At 35.9% G+C, this 19,021-nt stretch overlaps 1 protein-coding gene across 2 annotated transcripts; it reads left to right on the top strand.

Moving 5' to 3' along the window:
* The first annotated feature begins 504 nt into the window (after positions 1-504).
* On the top strand, positions 505-18,063 carry plekhm2 (pleckstrin homology domain containing, family M (with RUN domain) member 2). 2 transcript variants are annotated; one of them, XM_073823076.1, is made up of 20 exons: positions 505-604; positions 1,525-1,631; positions 1,728-1,837; positions 3,017-3,116; positions 3,241-3,328; positions 3,899-4,073; positions 4,502-4,561; positions 6,941-7,211; positions 8,285-9,043; positions 9,164-9,233; positions 11,359-11,449; positions 11,537-11,601; positions 11,678-11,766; positions 11,853-11,985; positions 12,969-13,159; positions 13,256-13,321; positions 13,419-13,578; positions 14,106-14,285; positions 14,525-14,641; positions 16,455-18,063. In XM_073823076.1, exons 1-20 carry the CDS (start codon positions 545-547, stop codon positions 16,590-16,592), a joined length of 3,030 nt encoding a protein of 1,009 aa, XP_073679177.1. In that variant the 5' UTR covers positions 505-544; the 3' UTR covers positions 16,593-18,063. The 2 variants fall into 2 exon arrangements, with proteins under 2 accessions (XP_073679177.1, XP_073679178.1); XM_073823077.1 differs by lacking the exon at positions 4,502-4,561.
* Positions 18,064-19,021: the final 958 nt, after the last annotated feature.

Raw genomic sequence — 19,021 nt, 5'->3', positions numbered from 1 at the left:
AATTGAAAATCTCAATTTTGCAAAATTGACACTTGTGACTGGTTTTGTGGTACGTACACAACGTATATGATTTAAAGCTTTGACATGGCTGGAAGAAGAGATAATATAAGAAAATACAATTTCAAGCCTTTATGAAAAATAATAACTAAAGGTTTAACAAAAAAAAATGCATTTATGTAAAAAACTAGCTAGGAAATTTAATTTAATCGTTCAAAACAAGAATGTGAAAGTAACGTACATGCTCGACGAATGACGTAGAATTAAACCGACACCAGTTGTAGTCCTTACGTAGCGACTTGTGTTCTTTACTTCTTAAAACAAACAGCTCTTTCAAAAATGAAGTTGGAGGTTTGACTGTGTGTAATTTACGTTGTAGGACAAAACTCTTAAGTCTCTTCGAGTAATGTTAAACATAGAGCTTATGGCGGATACAGGGTTGGCCTACAAATTGACATCATCACTAAACAGCTCGTGGCCTGTGAACACAACCGCGACTCGGGAGCGCGCGCGTCAGCTGACATCCGCAGAGAGAGCAGAGCCAGACATGGATCAACTCAAAGTCAAAGACAGGATCCTCGAAAACATCTCTCTCTCCGTCAAAAAGGTAAGAAACCTTTATACATGCAGCGAGGGTGTCTATCAACCTAATCTAGTTTATAATTTAAAGGTAAGTCTGAGGTTTTTGCGGTTTACGCTATCAAAATAGTTGGGCCTCCCCCCTCCCGCTGTGTTTTGGTAAAGACAAACGCCTTGACATCTTAAGAAATAACATTCAGGGGTTCCTTGTGAGTCAAGATTTTAAAAATACCAGGTTAGATAGACAGCTGTTAGTGCACTATAGTAAGTATTCTAGTTTATATTGTGTACTTCTAGCGTAGTTAATACCTATTTATCAGGAAAATGACATGGAAAAAGAAAAAGTCGTTTTAGCCATGAGTCATATAAACAAGTAAACACTGTTTACAACATCGTGGACACATCAAACAGTTACATGATGCCTCAGTAAACAAGTCCAGTTATCAAATGAGATCCTATTAATAGGGCAAACAGACCTTGCTACTTATTTTATGGGGCCAATTCCAGGACATCCTGCCTGTGCATGGTCTTTTTGTTCTGCAGCAACTTACTGAATCTTTGCTGTTTGCAACGTCAGAATGTTTTTTCTTTCCTTCTTTCTTTGTCTTTCTTTAGCTGCTGTGTAATTCTGAATATTAACAGCTTGCACACCCTGCAATCGTTTGACGTAGTCATACAGTTTTTAGCCTATCAGGTGTTTGGCATTAGTCTGTTCTTATGGACTTGGACACACCAAAAAGCTCTGCTTTCATCAGTGAATCACAGAACTGTAAATCCTGGAATTCTGCTTTTTTTTTTTCATCAGAGGTTGTTCATCTAGAATGAAAAGGATTGCTAGGAATGTCATGGCTGTGTGCACGTCAGAAATTTACTAGTCAGGACAGACTTTTTCATACTTATTCAAGTGATTGTTTTTTTTTAACATTGTGTATTATTTCCTATCTATAGTTGCAGAGTTACTTTGCCGCCTGTGAGGATGAGACGCCAGCCATCAGGAATCACGACCGGGTTCTTCAACGGTTGTGTGAACACCTGGATCATGCTCTGCTCTATGGGTTAGACAGACTGCACCAGTGCTTTTTGAAACTGAAATTTCTTTTAATTAGACATTTGTAGACTCACCGATTTTCTCTTTTCTCTACGTCTTGAAGGCTGCAGGACATCTCATCAGGTTACTGGGTACTCGTATTACACTTCACACGACGAGAGGCTGTCCGACAGATTGATGAGCTTCAGCACATAGCTACCAATCTTGGCAGAAGTAAGACCAAACATTTACCACCTATGATGTGTTGTATACTTGCTGAGAAATACAGTACCAGTATAGTTTTCTAATTCTGTTTTGTGCTGTTTTTCTAACCTTCTATTTATCAAAGAATCCTGAAAAAAAAAAGCAGCGCAACTGTTTTTAATATTGATAATAAGAAATGTTTCTTATGCAAGTCAGCATATTAGAATGACTTCTGAAGAATCATGTGACACTGAAGACTGGAGTGATGGCTGCATGGATTTGGATCACAGGAATAAATTACATTTTAAAATATAAAAATAAATGATTAAACTAGAAATAATTTACTTTAAATTGGAAAATATAGTCCATTTACTGTAGGAGAAGAGCAAAATAAAGTAATCTGTGACATATTATACCCCCCAAAAAATCATATAGTGGACTAACAGTAAAACTGATAAAAAATTTGGGACCAAAGATTATTCAGACACTGACCTGGCCATGTTTTTTATTTTATTGCTAAGGTAGCCTATTTACACCACGCACTGAACAAAATTCAGCATTGCTTGATAATTGGTCAACAGAGTATTGATCATTTTGTAAATAGTTTTTGGTTGATTCCTATCCATTACATACTTTTCTAGCAAAGTACATACCTTTCTATTTCACAATGTGACTTTTTAGTCTTTTTTATCAAATGGTGAGCATATTCAGACACTTTCAACATTTCTCACATGATCACAGTTTATTCGCTATAGTTTAGAAAATGGTAATAAAACATGACAAGATCTCAGAGTTATACCGTGTCAGAGCAAATTCATCTTGATAATGTCAAATAACTTTGATAGAAAGGTATGTAATGGATTGCAATCAACCAAAAATCTATTTACAAAATGATCAATACTTTGTTGATCAATTACCAAGCAATGCTGAATTTTGAACCTTTAGCAATAAAAGTTTTATCAGTTTTACTGTTAGTCCACTGTATGAATTTTTGGGGGGTATAATATGTCACAGATTACTTTATTTTGCTCTCCACACTTACATAAATGAACTATATTGTCCTGCACCCACTAGTAAGAAAATATCAAAAATTATATCTGGTCTCTGAATAATCTTCAGTTTGACTGTATATTCAGATGTTGAATATTGTGGCACAGTATTTACCTGTTTCATGTAGTTAACTATGACTGCTATGTTGTTGTTCCACAGGTCGTGCCTGGCTCTACTTGGCACTTAGTGAAAGTTCTTTAGAAAGCTACCTCCGACTTTTTCATGAGAATCAAGCACTGCTCCAGAAATACTATTACAAGTGAGTGACTTTGAAATAATCGCTGTTATTGTTCTTCTGTGCTTTCAGACCACAAAAAAAGCAAAGCTTCCTTTCAGCAGTCATCTGATTTTTGTGATGTGTGAAAGCAGTTTCCTCTTTACAGAAATGCACTGGTTTGCAGTCATGACCATCTCACTCTGTTTCTTACGCTTGTCTCTGGGCTGGAGTTCATTCGCTTTGACCTCGAACTGGTATGACTCTTCATTGATTTCTCAAGTCTAGAATTAGACAGGCTTTTCCACTGTATGTCCTAGACCTAAAATGTCTTGTACAGGACATATTACATGTTATGCAGCTTAGTGCCAGACAACTGACTGATGGAGTATTGAATGCCATGTATGACCCTGGACCACAAAACCAGTCTTAAGTAGCACGGGTATATTTGTAGTAATAGCCAACAATACATTGTATGGGTCAAAATTATTGATTTTTCTTTTAATTCCAAAATTATTATTATATTAAGTAAAGATCATGTTCCATAAGGATATTTTGTAAATTTCCTACCATAAATAAATCAAAACGTAATTTATTAGTAATATGCATCGCTGAGAACTTAATTTGGACAACTTTAAAGGCAATTTTCTTAATATTTAGATATTTTTGCACCCTCAGATTCCAGATTTTCAAATAGTTGTATCTCGCCCAAATATTGTCCTATCCTAACAAACCATTCGTCATGGTTGTATGTATCGTCCATGAATGAAAATGTTAATATTTGCCTAAAATAACTGCCTAAACCTTAATTTTTGTACTGGTGACAGGATGTGCCATATCTGGATGTTGCTCCTTACATGCCAGAATACTACAAACCCCAGAATCTGTTGGATTTCGAGGAGAGGTTGCCAAGCTCTGATAGTCTGTCTCTGCACTCTTTCACATCCCTCACCTCCACTAACCTTGAGTGGGACGACAGCGCTATTGCCCCATCCAGTGAAGGTAAGCTGCTTGGATTCACTTCACCACACTTTTTCTCCATTTCTCTCTCTGTCTGTTACTATTCCAGTTTCTGTGTCTTATTTTCACACTTTGTTGTCTTTAACTTTTCTTCTCAATTTTACAAATTGGCATATTTAGCTTGATATAACTGATTATTCTGTACCAAGATGACAGTAATCTTTGTTAAAGACTAAGGGGTCGAGTGTTCAAAAATCTCTTCATGATCACACATCAGTGCTTTCTTTTAATTCAGTGACTCACTTCACAGCTCATTATGTCACAATGTTTCTTTTTAGTTGTCATTATGTATTCGTTCCTCATATGCCAAGTTTCACATTCACTTTTTATCTCTTTCAGTTTCTGTTCTTCTTTCATTCACTCCATCGTTCTTTCCTGCCTATTGATGAGTCTTATTTCTCCTTTTTTAGATTATGATTTTGGTGACATCTTCCCTGTGTTGCAGTCATTGCCAAGTGCAGACTGGGAAGGTGGGACATGGTTATTTCCCCCCTCCCCAATCTAACATTCGCAACCCCAACCAATCCATCGGTACAAACCTACTAACCAGCATTGCATGGCCATTTCACTCATTGCACTATTGTTTTAATGCACAGAAACTGTTATAGGCAGTGTGCTTGTGATGTGTTCCTAGATGGGTTAGACTAAATAGAACCAAACCCTCCACTGATGCAGGTTTTGTATGGGATGATACTGAAACATTCACAGTGCCTGATGCAGCTGAAACTCACTGTTTGTTGTCGGATTGCGTTTTCTGCCATTGCATCTGATTCTGCGGCTGCTGGTTTGCATGTTAGCTGCTTCCAAAGCTTTACATTCAGTGGCAAATATTCTTAACTTAATGGTTATGAAATGCTGACCGTAAAAACCAAATAGGAGCCTTTAAATATAGACCTGTTTTTTGCTTGAGTGATATCAAAGTACTCTTTGTAGGGCTTAAAAAATTAATGTGATAACTTATAACTTTATAGATTAATTTAATGTATAATGCTGTTAAAAAGTTTGGGATCAGTAAGATTTTTATTGTTTTTAAAGATGGTTCTTATGCTCGTCAAGGAGGCTGTGTTTATTTGTTCAAAAATACAGAATTTTTTTTTATTGTGAAATATTACGATGTAAAATAACATTTTCTATTTTAATATACATTAATATCTAATTTATTCCTGCGATCAATGCTGATTTTTTTTAATCATCATTACTCTAATATTTAGTGTCATATGAACTTTTTTCAAAAATCATTCTAAAATGCTGATTTATTATCAATGTTGGAAACAGTTGTGCTGCTGTAAATTAATACTTTTATTTACTAAGGATGTGTTAAATTGTTAAAAAGTGATAGCTAAGAGTTATTAGAAAATATTTATATTTTGAATAATGCTGTTCTTTTTAACTTTTTATACATTAAAGAATCCTGAAAAAGTATCACAGGTTCCAAAAAATATATATTTGGCCACACAACTGTTTCCAGCATTGATAATAAAAGTAATAAATCAGGATATTAGAATGATTTCTGAAAGATCATGTGATATGAAGACTGGAGTAATGGCTGTTACGAAAATTCAGCTTTGCATCACAGGAATGAGTTATATTTTAAAGTATATAAAAATTATATATTGTAATACCTTTTCACAATATTACTATATAATGTTTTTTTTACTATATTTTTGATCAAATAAATTTAGCCTTGGTGCACATAAGATACCTCTTTACAAAAAATTACAAGTATTACTGATCCCAGACTTCTATACGACACTGTATTTAATTCAAAAACAACTTGCAGTACTTAATGAAGCATATATTATGTCAAATTATGTTTCATTTTCTTACTAAAAATGGTTTGAATAGTCAGGACCATTACAAGAGCACAAGCTCATGCTTCTTTCTTTAGTACTGCAGTATTGTCACTGTATACTGCTGCTTAAACATTTTTTTTTCTTACAAAATGTTACTGTTTTAATGTATTTTTTATTAAACCAAAGCTGCCTTAGTGAAAGTAAATAAAAATGGATTGCTTTTTATTGCTAATATTCTGTACTATATGTACTGTGTAACTGTAATTGTATAACCTTCTTAAGTCTTTATTTATACAATATTTAATGGGATTTTTTTTTATTTTTCGTTGTCTTATGGGGTTTTATAACACATTTAAGGTTGCTTGTGGCAAAAACATATGGAAATGCATTACCAAACTTAATGCATGGGAACTGATGTTCAAACATTCAGAGGCAAATTTAAGGAATTTTAAAAAAGTGAGATTGCCCTGTTTGTGATTATTTGCCAGACTTTTAGATGCCTAAGTGAATGAGATGGAAGTTGCTAGAAAGCTAACTGTGTGTTTCAAAACAGCTTCTGTTTGTTGTATGTGCATTTATCGTGATTCAGTATCTGCCTAATAGTCCTACAATGAGCTCCTAATAGGCTTCATGCCCAACAGGCTTCCGTTTTCTGCTAAACAGGTCTCGTTGCTTCCGGTTCACGCGTTTTGCATATCCCTCTTTAAATATGAACATGATTTACTCAAGATTCATTCAAAGTAGACACTAAAAATGATCATAACCAATGTCCATCACATATGTGGATTGATATATAAAAGTTTTAAATTTTTATTCTTTTCACTAACATTTATATATAAATATCGAATGAAACGTCCACAATAAACAGCTGGCTTGTTTAACTGATTACCTTAAAAGTCCGTCGATATCGTCATTATTTATTACGGCTATTAACACGTTCTCCGACAAGCGGAAGCAATGAGACCTGTTTTCCGGGGTTGGTCATGTGACGTTCGGCATAAAGCCTATACTTGTATGTCTAAGGTGTTTTCTCTTCTTGCTTTCATTCTCTGACAGAAGGAGATTTGACTGATCCGGTCAGTGGGCCCCGCTCCTCAGGATCCGACCCTCAGACTGTTGTCAGTGACTGCGTTGTAGTGAAGGCCTCTGCAGGAACCATCAGAACCACGTCTCTGTCGCGAAGCCCTACGTTTCGGCACAATCCCTTTAATGAGGACTCCGACACTAACACTTCAGCTGACGTCACCCCAGTGCACATGGCTAACCGTCATGCTTCCACAACAGGAGAAGATGCTGAGATCACCAACACTGAGCTGGAAGTCATTAGGTGTGTCTTGAGCTTTAGATCTAATAGTGGCACATCACACATTACTAGTTGAATCAGTGAAATCATTTTTTTCCCGAGTGAGTGTTTCTTATTTAACAGTGACATAATGCTTAATATTTTTAACATTAGGTAGATGAATAGATTTATTATGCCCCTTTTTACAATATGTAATATGTCCCCAGAACGTGTCTGTGAAGTTTCAGCTCAAAATACCTCACAGATCATTATATCATTTCATTTTGAAATGCCCATTTTGAGAGAAAGCTTTAAATGCAAATGAGCTGCTTCTCCCAGAATAGGGCTTCACAGCTCATACCTCTTATATAATTTGCCAAAAACATCTGTTTGGTTTTGATTATCATGTCTAGCGTGCTAAAACTATGTTTTAAAGCCATATCAGTTTAAACTGCTGATATACGCTTTTCTGTGCGCAAACATCTGAAGCACGTGCACAGACAACGGCTGTCACACAGCATGTGAGTACTAAACTAAGTTCTCTTTCATGACTTATTGCGCTTAAACTATCAAATACACACAAGTTTATGTTAAAAACACAAATGAGTTATAAAAACAGTCGGTTATGTCTGTGAAGGTAAACAGCTGGGAAAGAAATCACACGTTTATGTTAGATCTGTGTGGCAGCAGCATAATATATAGTAAATAAATACACTTCTCTCTTGTCTCCTCTGAGACTGGGACTCTAAATAGTATTCTGTGCTCATCAGTGCAGCCAAAAACAAAACAATTAGCATACTTTGCTCGAACTTTTTCCATGACGTTAGAATGTGTCACATGTGAAAACAAAATGGTGGTGCCGTGGGTGGAAACATGCAGATTAAAGCGTAGTAATATTATAATAAGATCCCGTTTCTACGTCATGGTTAGAGCAAAATCTGAGCAGCTTGTTTTTTCACAAGCTTGCAAAGAAAGACTTACCAAAAAATTTACTGGTTTGATCTTTTTAATGTTTTCTGGGTTTCTAGATTCACCGGGGACCCGATTATAGCACTTAAACATAAAGTCTAATTTTAATGATATGTCACCTTTAATAAATATCCCTCTTTGTTCTACAGAATGGCAAGGCGCAGAAGGCCTGGTAAGAAACGACGAGGAAGAGGGTCAACAGACTCTGTGAGCAGCGAGCAGAATGTCACCTCTCCAGACACAGCTGACACTGAAGAATGCCTTAAGATTGTAGTTGAGAGAGATACTGTAGTAGATAACCCTAATGTGGACAGTCGGGGTCCTCTGGGGAGACCAGACGGCCCTGTTTCAGAGTCCCTGAGTAACGGGAGACAAGAAGGAGTAGATGAAGAACCGGAGGCAGGACTTAGGCTCCCTGAAATGCCGGATACTTCTATGGACAGTGTAGGCGAACCCCTTCGTGACGTCATGGACAGGTTGAACGGTTCTCTGGATGGGGAAAACTGGCAGCGAAATGAAGGTGAGGAGGGAGTTGAAGGAATTTGCACTAGTCACAATGGACCCCCCTATCAGCGGCCCTTTCGAGAGGACTCGGGTGGTGAACCTCCCGACCCAAGTCGTTGCTTCCTGCAGGCCCCCCTGCCACCTGCGGATTTCTACTGCTTTACCTCCCAGAGTCCAGACCCTGCTGCCTCGTGTGGTGGGCACAATGACTCTGCAGGGAATGGCGAGTCGCAGGATGTTCCTGTTGGCGTTGAAGATGAGGGAGAAACAGAGACACCAGCTGCAGGGCAGGATCCCTCCATCCCCGTAGAGACGTCAGTGGAGCAGGAACAGAGTAAAGAAGAAGAAAAGCAGGAGGAGGAAAATGACCATGGAATGCAGAGCTCCCATGCTGCAGAGTTTAAGTGAGTTTGTTTTAAGTAATTGATTGTAAACGGTGACTTATTAGGCTCTGAATAGCTCTATTGACACAATATGTGATTTATTATGAGGTTAAGGTATTTGGTTTTTTGTTTGTTGTACAGGGTGGATAACAATCACCTTCTGCTGCTCATGATTCACGTTTTTAGGGAGAATGAAGAACAGCTATTTAAGGTAAAACTCAGTTTGATTTAACATAACTGAACACAAAATTCATTGTCCATGCTACAGCACACTAGTTATCAATCCTCCATTTACTCATTTATAGTACCATTTTATGACCCAATTGCTCAAACCACATTTAGAGATCATCAGAAGTGACCACATGGCTTTTGTAGTTCTGATCCTGATGCGTTTCTGACAACATTAAAAATCCATCTATTGTGCTGAAGCAAACGCTATATTTTTTTAATGAGCTTTTTTTATTGGAAGTCAGCTAAGGTCACATACACTATTTTCCAATTTTTTTAAAAGTCTTTTTTAAAGTGATGCACACCAAGGATTCATTTATGTGATCGGTAAAAACATTATAAAAACATTAAATACATAAATTAATTTTATTTTAAAGTAATTTTTTCCTGTGATGCAAAGCTACATTTTCAGCATCATAACTCCAGTCTTTAATGTCACATGATCCTTCAGAAATCATGACAATATATATTTTTGTCCTTAGGATTTTTTGATTAATAGAAAGTTTAACAAACTTTCTTTTGATTAATAGAAGTTTAATAAACTTCATTTATTTAAATATAATTCTTTTGTAACACTGTAAATGTCTTTGTCACTTTTCATAATTTTAATGCATCCATTCTGAAAAAAAAATATTAATTTCTTAAAAAAAAAAAAAAATGAAAAGTTTTAAAAATGGCATGTTCTCTAACAAAACTCTTAGGGCTGCCCCCTAATAGTCGACTAACCATTAGTCGATGAGAAGAGGCTTAGTCAACCAAAATTTTATTAGTCGCTTAATCACAGAAAAGCAAATTCCACAGGAAGTGGCAGTCCGTGGGCAGGACATCCAAAAACTCACCTATCATTCATCAACCTCAAATATGACTTTTCATCTGAAAGACGAATGCAGTAGCAACTGTACATGGTCTCTCAATCTAGTCTAATCTAATCTAAGTTGCATGACAAGTGGGGGCGCCGGTGCGATCATTTGCTTTTGAAATACTTTTCCTCTACTTGGTTATACAGATAAAAGTATTACATCTTTTGAATTTGTAAAGACTGTGTTTATTTGTGTGCACTCATAATAACAAAACATTGTCCTTTTGTAAAATAAACAAAGGATGCACTTTTTGCCATCTCTGCCTCTGAGAATTTGAGCGCTAAATTTCGAAACTCAATGTATACTTGCCTTTCAGACATGAAAAATATATCTATAGAGCGTTGATTGTCTACTTTTAAATGAACCAATTCAAATAGGAAACACATATTCTCAGATTATGTAATCTGTATGAAACATGCATACAGGTGCATCACTTCTGTGTCAGTGTTACCGACTTCATCTCCTAAACCGAAAACAGAGAAAGTACTAGTTCAGCAATTAATTATTAAAATGTTGATTGTCTCCTTGCTGTTTTTCCCTGACACATTGATAAATCTTATATCAGCTGGTGTGCTGTGGCATGCTTTTTTGCATGTGCTTGAGCAATTAGGCTATGTAGGCAATTAAAGGCTCATTATTATGATTTAAATGGTTTATTAATAAACATACAACTAATAGTCGACTAATGCTTATAGTGAATGACTACTAGTTGACCAGAAAAATGTTTAGTCAAGGGCAGCCCTTAAAACTCTAGATGGCGCAGGCTGATGGGTCATTAATGAAAACTGATGATATTCACAGTTAAACTACTTGGCACAAGCTGATTGGTTCATGTTGTATACACAGCCAATGAGCTTGCTGGTTAGCATTCAATAGAGCATTTTGTAGCTCACTTTTAGAGTTCCTCTGAAACCCTCTACCTCCCCAGCTCCACCTGTATAGATCAGCTACGGGTTATTTTATATGCTATTTGTGCAGCAGCAGTATGTCCTAAATTCTCACAGCACCGTATCAGCAGTAGCAAGTTCCTGTACTTGCTTTGCAGTAGCAGCAATTGAGCAGCATAGCAGATCTATTCCGCCAAGACCAAGTACATTAACATTGTTATATCCATTTCCATGCTAGTCTTCAGAGAGTTGTCACTTGTTGTTATTGCTATTCTTATCAGTGTAATATGAATAAAACACACATCCTGTATTGTATTATACCATCCTATTGATTGGTTTGCATTTGTACATTTCATTTCAGATGGTGAGGATGAGCACAGGCCACATGGAAGGAGATTTGCAGCCTCTGTATTTGCTGTTGACGGACTGCTACATTTACCTCTTGCGGAAAGGTCAGCAAACCTTTAGTGGAAGAGCAGGACGTTGTTATACATCTACAAAGTGCTTATTTGCATTTGTTGTGTCCTATTGATTTTCAGGGGCAGCAGAGAAGCCTTATAGCGTTGAGGAGGCAGTATCTTATAATGAGCTGGACTACATCTCTGTGAGTAAACAACCTGAGGCCTGAATGATCAGTTTGACATGCTGCAGAGAAATTAGAGCCCTTGTTTGTGCTTTAGGTGGGGTTTCACCAGCAGACTATCACTCTGGTGTGCACTAACAGAAGACGGCAGTTCCTGTTGGACACAGCCGACTCCTCTCTGACTGAGTAGGTTTTTTAAATTAAAGTGTATCCCCACAAGGTTTATTAGTATGCATGTCTTTGAAGAGGATCTGTTCGTGTTCTCTCCTCAGCTGGTTCCTGACTGTGCTGAAGGCCGCCTTGGAAATTGGCTGTAGGGATCCTCCCTACCCCTCTGTTCTCACTGACGCCACCATGGAGAAACTGGCTCTTTCTAAGTTTGTATGCCAGGAGACTCACTGTGAGGTAAATGGGGGAGATCCATCACCCTAAATAATTCATGAGAGTCTGGCAGACAGTGGCTCACTCTGATAATCTTAGTTCTTCATGCTGACTCTTTCTAAAAGGCATTTACAATTAAGCCATTTATACTGATCATACAGTTTAGACCAGTGGGATGCAGGATGACTTAAAATTATTAAAAATAATTGATTATTATTATTAATGAATTATTTCACTCCAGAATTAAAATTTATTGATAATTTATTCACCCCCATGTCATCCAAGATGTTCATGTCTTTCTTTCTTCAGTCAAAAAGAAATTAAGATTTTTAAGGGAAAACATTCTCCATGTAGTGGACTTCAGTGGGAATCAGCAGGTTGAAGATCCAAATTGCGTTTTCAATGCAGCTTCAAAGGGCTCTACATGATCACAGCCGACGAATAAGAGTCTTATCTTGCAAAATGGCTGATCATTATCTTAAAAAAAAAGCTCTCTGTCCACAACTTCACACATTATGTCATGGTCAATACTTCCACACGTGACCTTTTCAACAAGTGTTTTAAATGAACATGCAAAGAAAGTCAAAAAAGGTAAAACAACGATGTTGGACGATTTTAAAGTTGGAGTAAAAAAATGAGATGTTGAGAAATTTTCGCTCTACCCTACCTTTCCAGTGTCCTTAATGTTTGAAGTGCAAGATGAGCGCTTGTGGTTTAAAAGGTTTATACATTTATTTTTATTTTTTTTAGAAAATGACCGATTCTTTCGCTAGATGAGACCCTTATTTATTTACTGGCCCTTTTGAAGCTGCATTGAAACTGCAGCTTAGACCTTCAACCTGTTGATCCCTATTGAAATCCACTATATGGATAAAAATCCTGGAATGTTTTCCTCAAAAACCTTAATTTCTTTTCGACTGAAGAAAGAAAGACATGAACTTTTTGACCTGTCTTTGAAAGACAGACATTACTTGTCTTGCTGACTTGCGCTAAATGTCTTTGTGTAGTTATCCGAGATGCATATCCGCCTGTATTCTCTGGTTCACTGGGAGGACCCAATGGATGCAGCAGTGGCTTCACCGACATCTCCGTCTGGCTCCAGAGAATGCAGTAGCACTAAAGAGGGGGCACTGTTGTATCGGGCCGGGAGCACTTATTTGGGGAAGGAAGTGTGGAAAAGCTGTTACTTGGTTCTCAGGTACTAAAGAGTTTGGTGCTTTAAACAATTCAACAGAATTTCAGCAAGCTGTTCATGTGTCCTGAATCTAAATCTACAATTCACCTTACTATTCAGCAATGGCATCCTGTATCAGTATGCAGAGAGAACAGATGTTACACCTTTGATGTCTGTAACCATGGGGTAAGCTTTTGTTCCAGGTTATAGATTTCACAATGTTCTTTTCAGTATGGAAGGTGCCCACCTATAAACATTTGACATGTGATTTTGTTTGTTATAGGGGAGGGCACTGTGGAGGCTGTAGGCGTTCAAACAGCACAGAGAAGCCTCTTGCTTTTCAAGTGATTCTGACTGAACATCCTCCATTAGAGCTCAGCGCAGAAAACGAACTGGAAATGGCCGACTGGATGCAGCTGCTCTGCCAGTCTGTCTCTAAAGGGGTAAGCTGTAATCACACACACACACACACACACACACACACGGCTTTATTTTACTGGATGCATTTCTGAAAAGTTCTTGCAAAGCATTTTGAGACCAGATCTTTGTAGTTTTTGGGAAGTGTGACTAAATGTTACTTAGTTTTTTTTCTGAGCTGGTGGTGTGAGCAAAGTGTGGGAGCATGCATTTTAAATGCTTTCAGATTTGCCACATGACAATGGGTTGTTGTTCCTCATTAGTTCCAGACATGCCAGCATTTGCATTTTATGTCTCAATCACAAATGGGCCTGTAATACACTACATGATTTTCTGTAAAATCTATGAAATCAAATCTGCAGACTGGCTCTGACTTTCAGCAACTAGCATTGTCTCTTCTAGACTGTAAAGTGGCGCAAAATTTGTCTAGTGTATTTCAGACGATATTAAATTCTGTAGATATTGTTTTCTAAGCGCAGCCCATCTGGAATTAATCAGAATGTTTCCCAGATTCCCCAGATGTTGACTACCATTGTGTATTTTTGTTTCTCAGATTATTCCACAGGGAGTAGCTCCTGCACCCTGTATTCCATGTTGCCTTGTACTCACAGACAGGAAGTTGCTCACATGTCATCAGGATTGCCAGACCAGTTTTTTCCGTTCTCTTGGAGGAGCTGATCTGAACGATGTCACAGCTGTTTGCCTGGAAGACAATAAAGAATACTGTGTCATTGTAAGAGTTCATTGAGATTGTCGTGTGTCAGATTTCTGTGAACAGATGTTTGCTATTTGGAGTTTCTCATCTACAAATAAACTTTTCACATGTAGGGTGTTCCTTGGATTTTTTTTTCTGGAAATTTGTGCTTATTATGAATCAGATTAGTTTGATAAATGCAAAAGCTTTACTTGGTGATTATTATTATTATTATTTTTTTTTTAAACATTCGCACTAATCATTCTTTGTGTCTGCAGGAATTTGCAGAAGATCGTGCTCAGTTTCTTCCACCGTGGGTTTTGTATTTTAGCGGATGTGAGGAACGAGATCGGCTACTAGCAGAATTGAGTCAAGCTTGGGCTGCTGTTTACCAGGTAGGAAAACACAACCTTTATTCATAGTCAGCAAATCATCACATCTGAATGGCTTCTGTATGTCATATTTATCAGAGAAAAATCTTTATCCTTATATTTGCTGTACTTCACCTAATTTTTTTATTTGCATTTAAAAAAAAGGTCAGACACTTTTATATTCCCATAATGGATTTAATATATATATATATTTATATTATTTATTTATTTTTATTTTTTTGTGAAGACCTATTAGGTTGATCAAAAGTGAAAGTAAAATAGTTTAGGTTACAAAAGATTACCATTTCAAATAAATTCTGTTCTTTTGAACTTTTAATGAATCAAATATTACTGGAAAAAATGTATCTCAAAAAGTTTAAGTAGAACAACTCTCAACATGGATGATAATAAGTAATACATTGCTGTTCAAAGGTTTGGGATCAGTAAGATTTTTTTATGTTTTTTGAAGAAGTTAAATTTTTTTTTTATCAAAATACATGAAAAAAGTAATACTATGAAACATCACTGCAATTTAAAATAACAGCTTTCTATTTTAATATTTTAAAATATAATTTATTCCTGTAATGCAAAGCTGAATTTTTATCAGCCATTACTCCAGTCTTCAGTGTCAAATGATCCTTCAGAAATTATTCTAATATGCTGATTTATTATCAATGTTGGAAACAGTTGTGCTGTTTAATATTTTTTTGGAACCTATGATACTTTTTTCAGGATTCTTTGATGAATAAAAAGTTTAAAAGAACAGCATTTGTTCAGAATAGAAATCCTTTCTAACTATATAAGTAATTACTATCACTTTCTATCAATGTAAAACATCCTTGCTGAAAAAAAGTATTAATTTCTTTCAAACAAAGAAAGAAAAAAAATTACAGACCTCAAACTTTAAACGGTAATGTATATTGTTAAAAAACATTTCTGTTTTAAATAAATGCTGTTCTTTTTAATGTTTTATTCAAAGAATCATGAAAAAAGTATCACAGGTTCCAAAAAAAATATTAAGCAATATTAAGCAACTGTTTTCAACATTGATATTAAATAAAAAATCAGCTTTGCATCACAGGAATAAATTCTATTTTAAAGTATATTAAAATAGAATACCACTATGTTAAATTGCAATAATATTTCACAATATTAGTTTTGTCTGTATTTTCAATCAAATAAATGCAGCCTTGATGAGCAGAAAAGGCTTATTTAAAAAACATTTAAAAATCTTACTGATCCCAAGCTTTTGAACGGCAGTGTATTTCTCGAGCACCAAATCAGCATATTAAAATGATTTCTGAAAGATCATGTGGCACGTAAATTACTGCTAAAAATTCAGCTTTTCCATCACAGGAATATTTCTATTTTAATATATTTACAATGTATTTAAACCTGTAATTTAGCAATATTACTATTTTACTGTATTTTTGATCAAATAAATGCAACCTTGGTGAGCATAAGAAACTTTGGAAACACTTTACAATAAGGTTCACTAGTTAACATTAGTTAACTACATTAGTGAACATGAACTATGAATGAACAATACTTCTACAGCTTTTATTAATCTTAGTTAACGTTAATTTCAGCAAGTTGTTTGTTAACATTAGTTAACGCACTGTGAACTAACATGAACAACCAATGAACAACTGCTTATTAACAAACATTAATTTAAGTTCATAAATAGAGTAATAAATGTATTGTTCACTGTTCGTTAATGTTAATTAATACATGAATCAATGTTAACAAATGACACCTTATTGTAAAGTGTTAACTGAAATTCTTATTTATTTAATTTATTTTTTTAGTAAGAATTTCTATATATATGTGTGTCCAGGTAAGCCTCCCTCGTAAGCCGGTGTTAGATCTGTCGGTGCAGAAGAGGTGCAGAGAAGCACTGGAGCTGATGAAGAGTGCATGGCAGAGGAGTGACAGCCTACACAGAGGTCGATCAGAGCGAGAACCGTGGTGCTGACGACCTGTCTATCACTACAGTGAGCCCAGGATTAAATAAGACCGCATGGGGAAGTCAGCTCACCAGCAAACCTACTGTTTTCGTAGGTACAAGCAGACTCTGTGAGCTCTTCAGACCAGAGACCATATTGAAAAACATGGGCTCATATGATATTTATCTACCGGTAATGAGGCCTGACATTGTTTACACTTGCCTTGCACAAATATTTAAGAAGTTAAGATTAAGGCTTTGGCTTTTACAAATGGAAATCTGCAACAGGAAATCAAAAAGAAAGAGATCTAGCAGTTCTCTTCCATTACATGTGATCTGACTACAGTATAGAGTGTAAATACATAGTAATAACTCTTTTTAATTTTTTTTTTTTACCTTCCCTCCTTGTATAAAGTCTATGGACACATACTGTACATGTCTGTACTATATGAAGAGGTACAAACTGCTTTGTGGGCACTTGCGAAGGCGAATTTTGGTTATGTTTACACCACTGGTATTAGCTGGCTGTTTTAAGTTAACTATTTGAAAGTATAACGGTTTGCATGGCAGCACACTCGAAACACGGAGAGGGAGAAAAAGGGGCAATTGGTCCGGCTTTAATTTAGATATCTAAAATCAATCAGCGCTGCTAACAGTGATGGTACGGTACCAGCATGTAATCTCGGTTGTTATATTGGATTGAAGTCATTTATTAGGATCAGATGATGTTGAGATACTGTAATAGGGTCATACAATTCTAAAATATCATTAGTTGAAGATGTTAAGGCTCTTGTAACTAAAATGACAATTTAGAAGTGAAGTTGATTACAGCAGAAATGCACAAGGTTCAGAATTGCACGTTAATTTTTTTTACTTTTGTTAAGAGTTTTTTTTTTGTTTTTTTATATATGGCATTAAAATGATTTCCGATCAGAAGCATTCACAACTTTTTCGATTTTGAGAAAAATTCATTGAATGCAGTCAATCAGGCATTCGTTTAAAGTCAAACTCTGCAAAAGGTGTTATCAGCTTTTTTTTTGTTGAAACACTGATCATCTGTGTTTTAGCTTAAATTTCAAATCCATTCCCTATTCCTCGCTCAGTGGTACATTAGGTATAATATACCATTTCCAGTGAAACACTGTAAAGTTGTTTTTAAGAATGTAGAGTGGTTTTAAAGAAAGCAGACTTGAGTAAACCTGAGTAATGTGGATCTTTGACAGACTGTGATGAATGGAAGCAGAAGCAGAATCTCAGGTATGTTGAAGTTTGTTCCAGTCAACAGTGATTTTAAGTAATACATTGCTGGACAATGATGGAGTACAGTTGTTCTTTAACAATTGAAATGTGGTTTTATGTTTGTTTGTTTTTAATTTTGTTTTAAATGGGAGTGACCTACAGTAGTCCATTATGTTGTTCTAACACTCTAATGTCTCAGATACACTAAATGCTGCATGTACATTTTGGAAGATGTCGTCATAATATGATAACAAATATAAATAAAAATGACTTTTTTTAAATGAAAAAGTATGATATTTGCATTTATAATGACTTTGACATTAAAAGGGGTAAAGATCTGTGGGCATTAACTGTGACTCTTTTGAAGTTTAGAAAAATAAGATTAGATGCTAAAATAATACAAACCCAATAGTGGTATTTAAATAGACAATTTTAAAACAGGCGCTACAGGGATAGTTCACCCCAAAATGAAAATGCCTAAAAATAGAGGGTTTGCACTTATGTATAATTTGTTTTCCACATGCAGAAACACTTTAAGTCTGATAGCCTATATATATTAAATAACCTAAATACAGTTGAGGTCAAAAGTTTACATCCCCCTTTCAGAATTTGCAAAATGTTAATTATTTTACCAAAATAAGAGGGATCATACAAAATGCATGTTATTGATTTAGTACTGACCTGAATAAGATATTTCGCATAAAAGATGTTTACATATAGTCCACAAGAGAAAATAAGTTGAATTTATAAAAATGACCCTGTTTAAAAGTTTACATCCCCTTGATTTTTAATACTGTGTTGTTGCCTGAATGATCCACAGCTGTGTTTTTTTGTTTAGTGATAGTTGTTTGTGAGTCCCTTGTTTGTCCTGAACAGTTAAACTGCCTGCTGTTCTTCAGAATCCTATAGGTCCAACAAATTCTTTGGTTTTTCAGCATTTTTGTGTATTTGAACCCTTTCCAACAATGTCTGATTTTGAGATCCATCTTTTTACACTGAGAACACCTGAGGGACTCATATGCAACTACTACAGAAGGTTAAAACGCTCACGGATGCTTCAGAAGGAAAATCCATGCATTAAGAGGCAGGGGGTAAAATTTAACTTATTTTGTCTTCTGGGAAACCTAACAATCTTCTGTAGCCTCTGAAGGGCAGTACATCTCCATTCTGTTCAAAAGTTTTCACACCCAACTCTTAATGCATGGTTTTACCTTTTGAAG

The sequence above is a fragment of the Garra rufa genome, chromosome 18 (assembly GCF_049309525.1).
Source record: "Garra rufa chromosome 18, GarRuf1.0, whole genome shotgun sequence".
NCBI lineage: Eukaryota > Metazoa > Chordata > Actinopteri > Cypriniformes > Cyprinidae > Garra > Garra rufa.
The sequence above is the reverse complement of the archived record's forward strand: the minus strand, read 5'-3'. Positions and strand labels throughout refer to the sequence as shown.

Excerpts from the sequence above, each read along its gene's own strand:
- plekhm2 (XM_073823076.1), top strand. The coding sequence starts at position 545 with ATGGATCAACTCAAAGTCAAAGACAGGATCCTCGAAAACATCTCTCTC. Across the intron at positions 9,234-11,358 it reads ATGAAGAACAGCTATTTAAG|ATGGTGAGGATGAGCACAGG; the intron begins GTAAAACTCAGT and ends ATTTCATTTCAG. Across the intron at positions 14,642-16,454 it reads CTTGGGCTGCTGTTTACCAG|GTAAGCCTCCCTCGTAAGCC; the intron begins GTAGGAAAACAC and ends ATGTGTGTCCAG.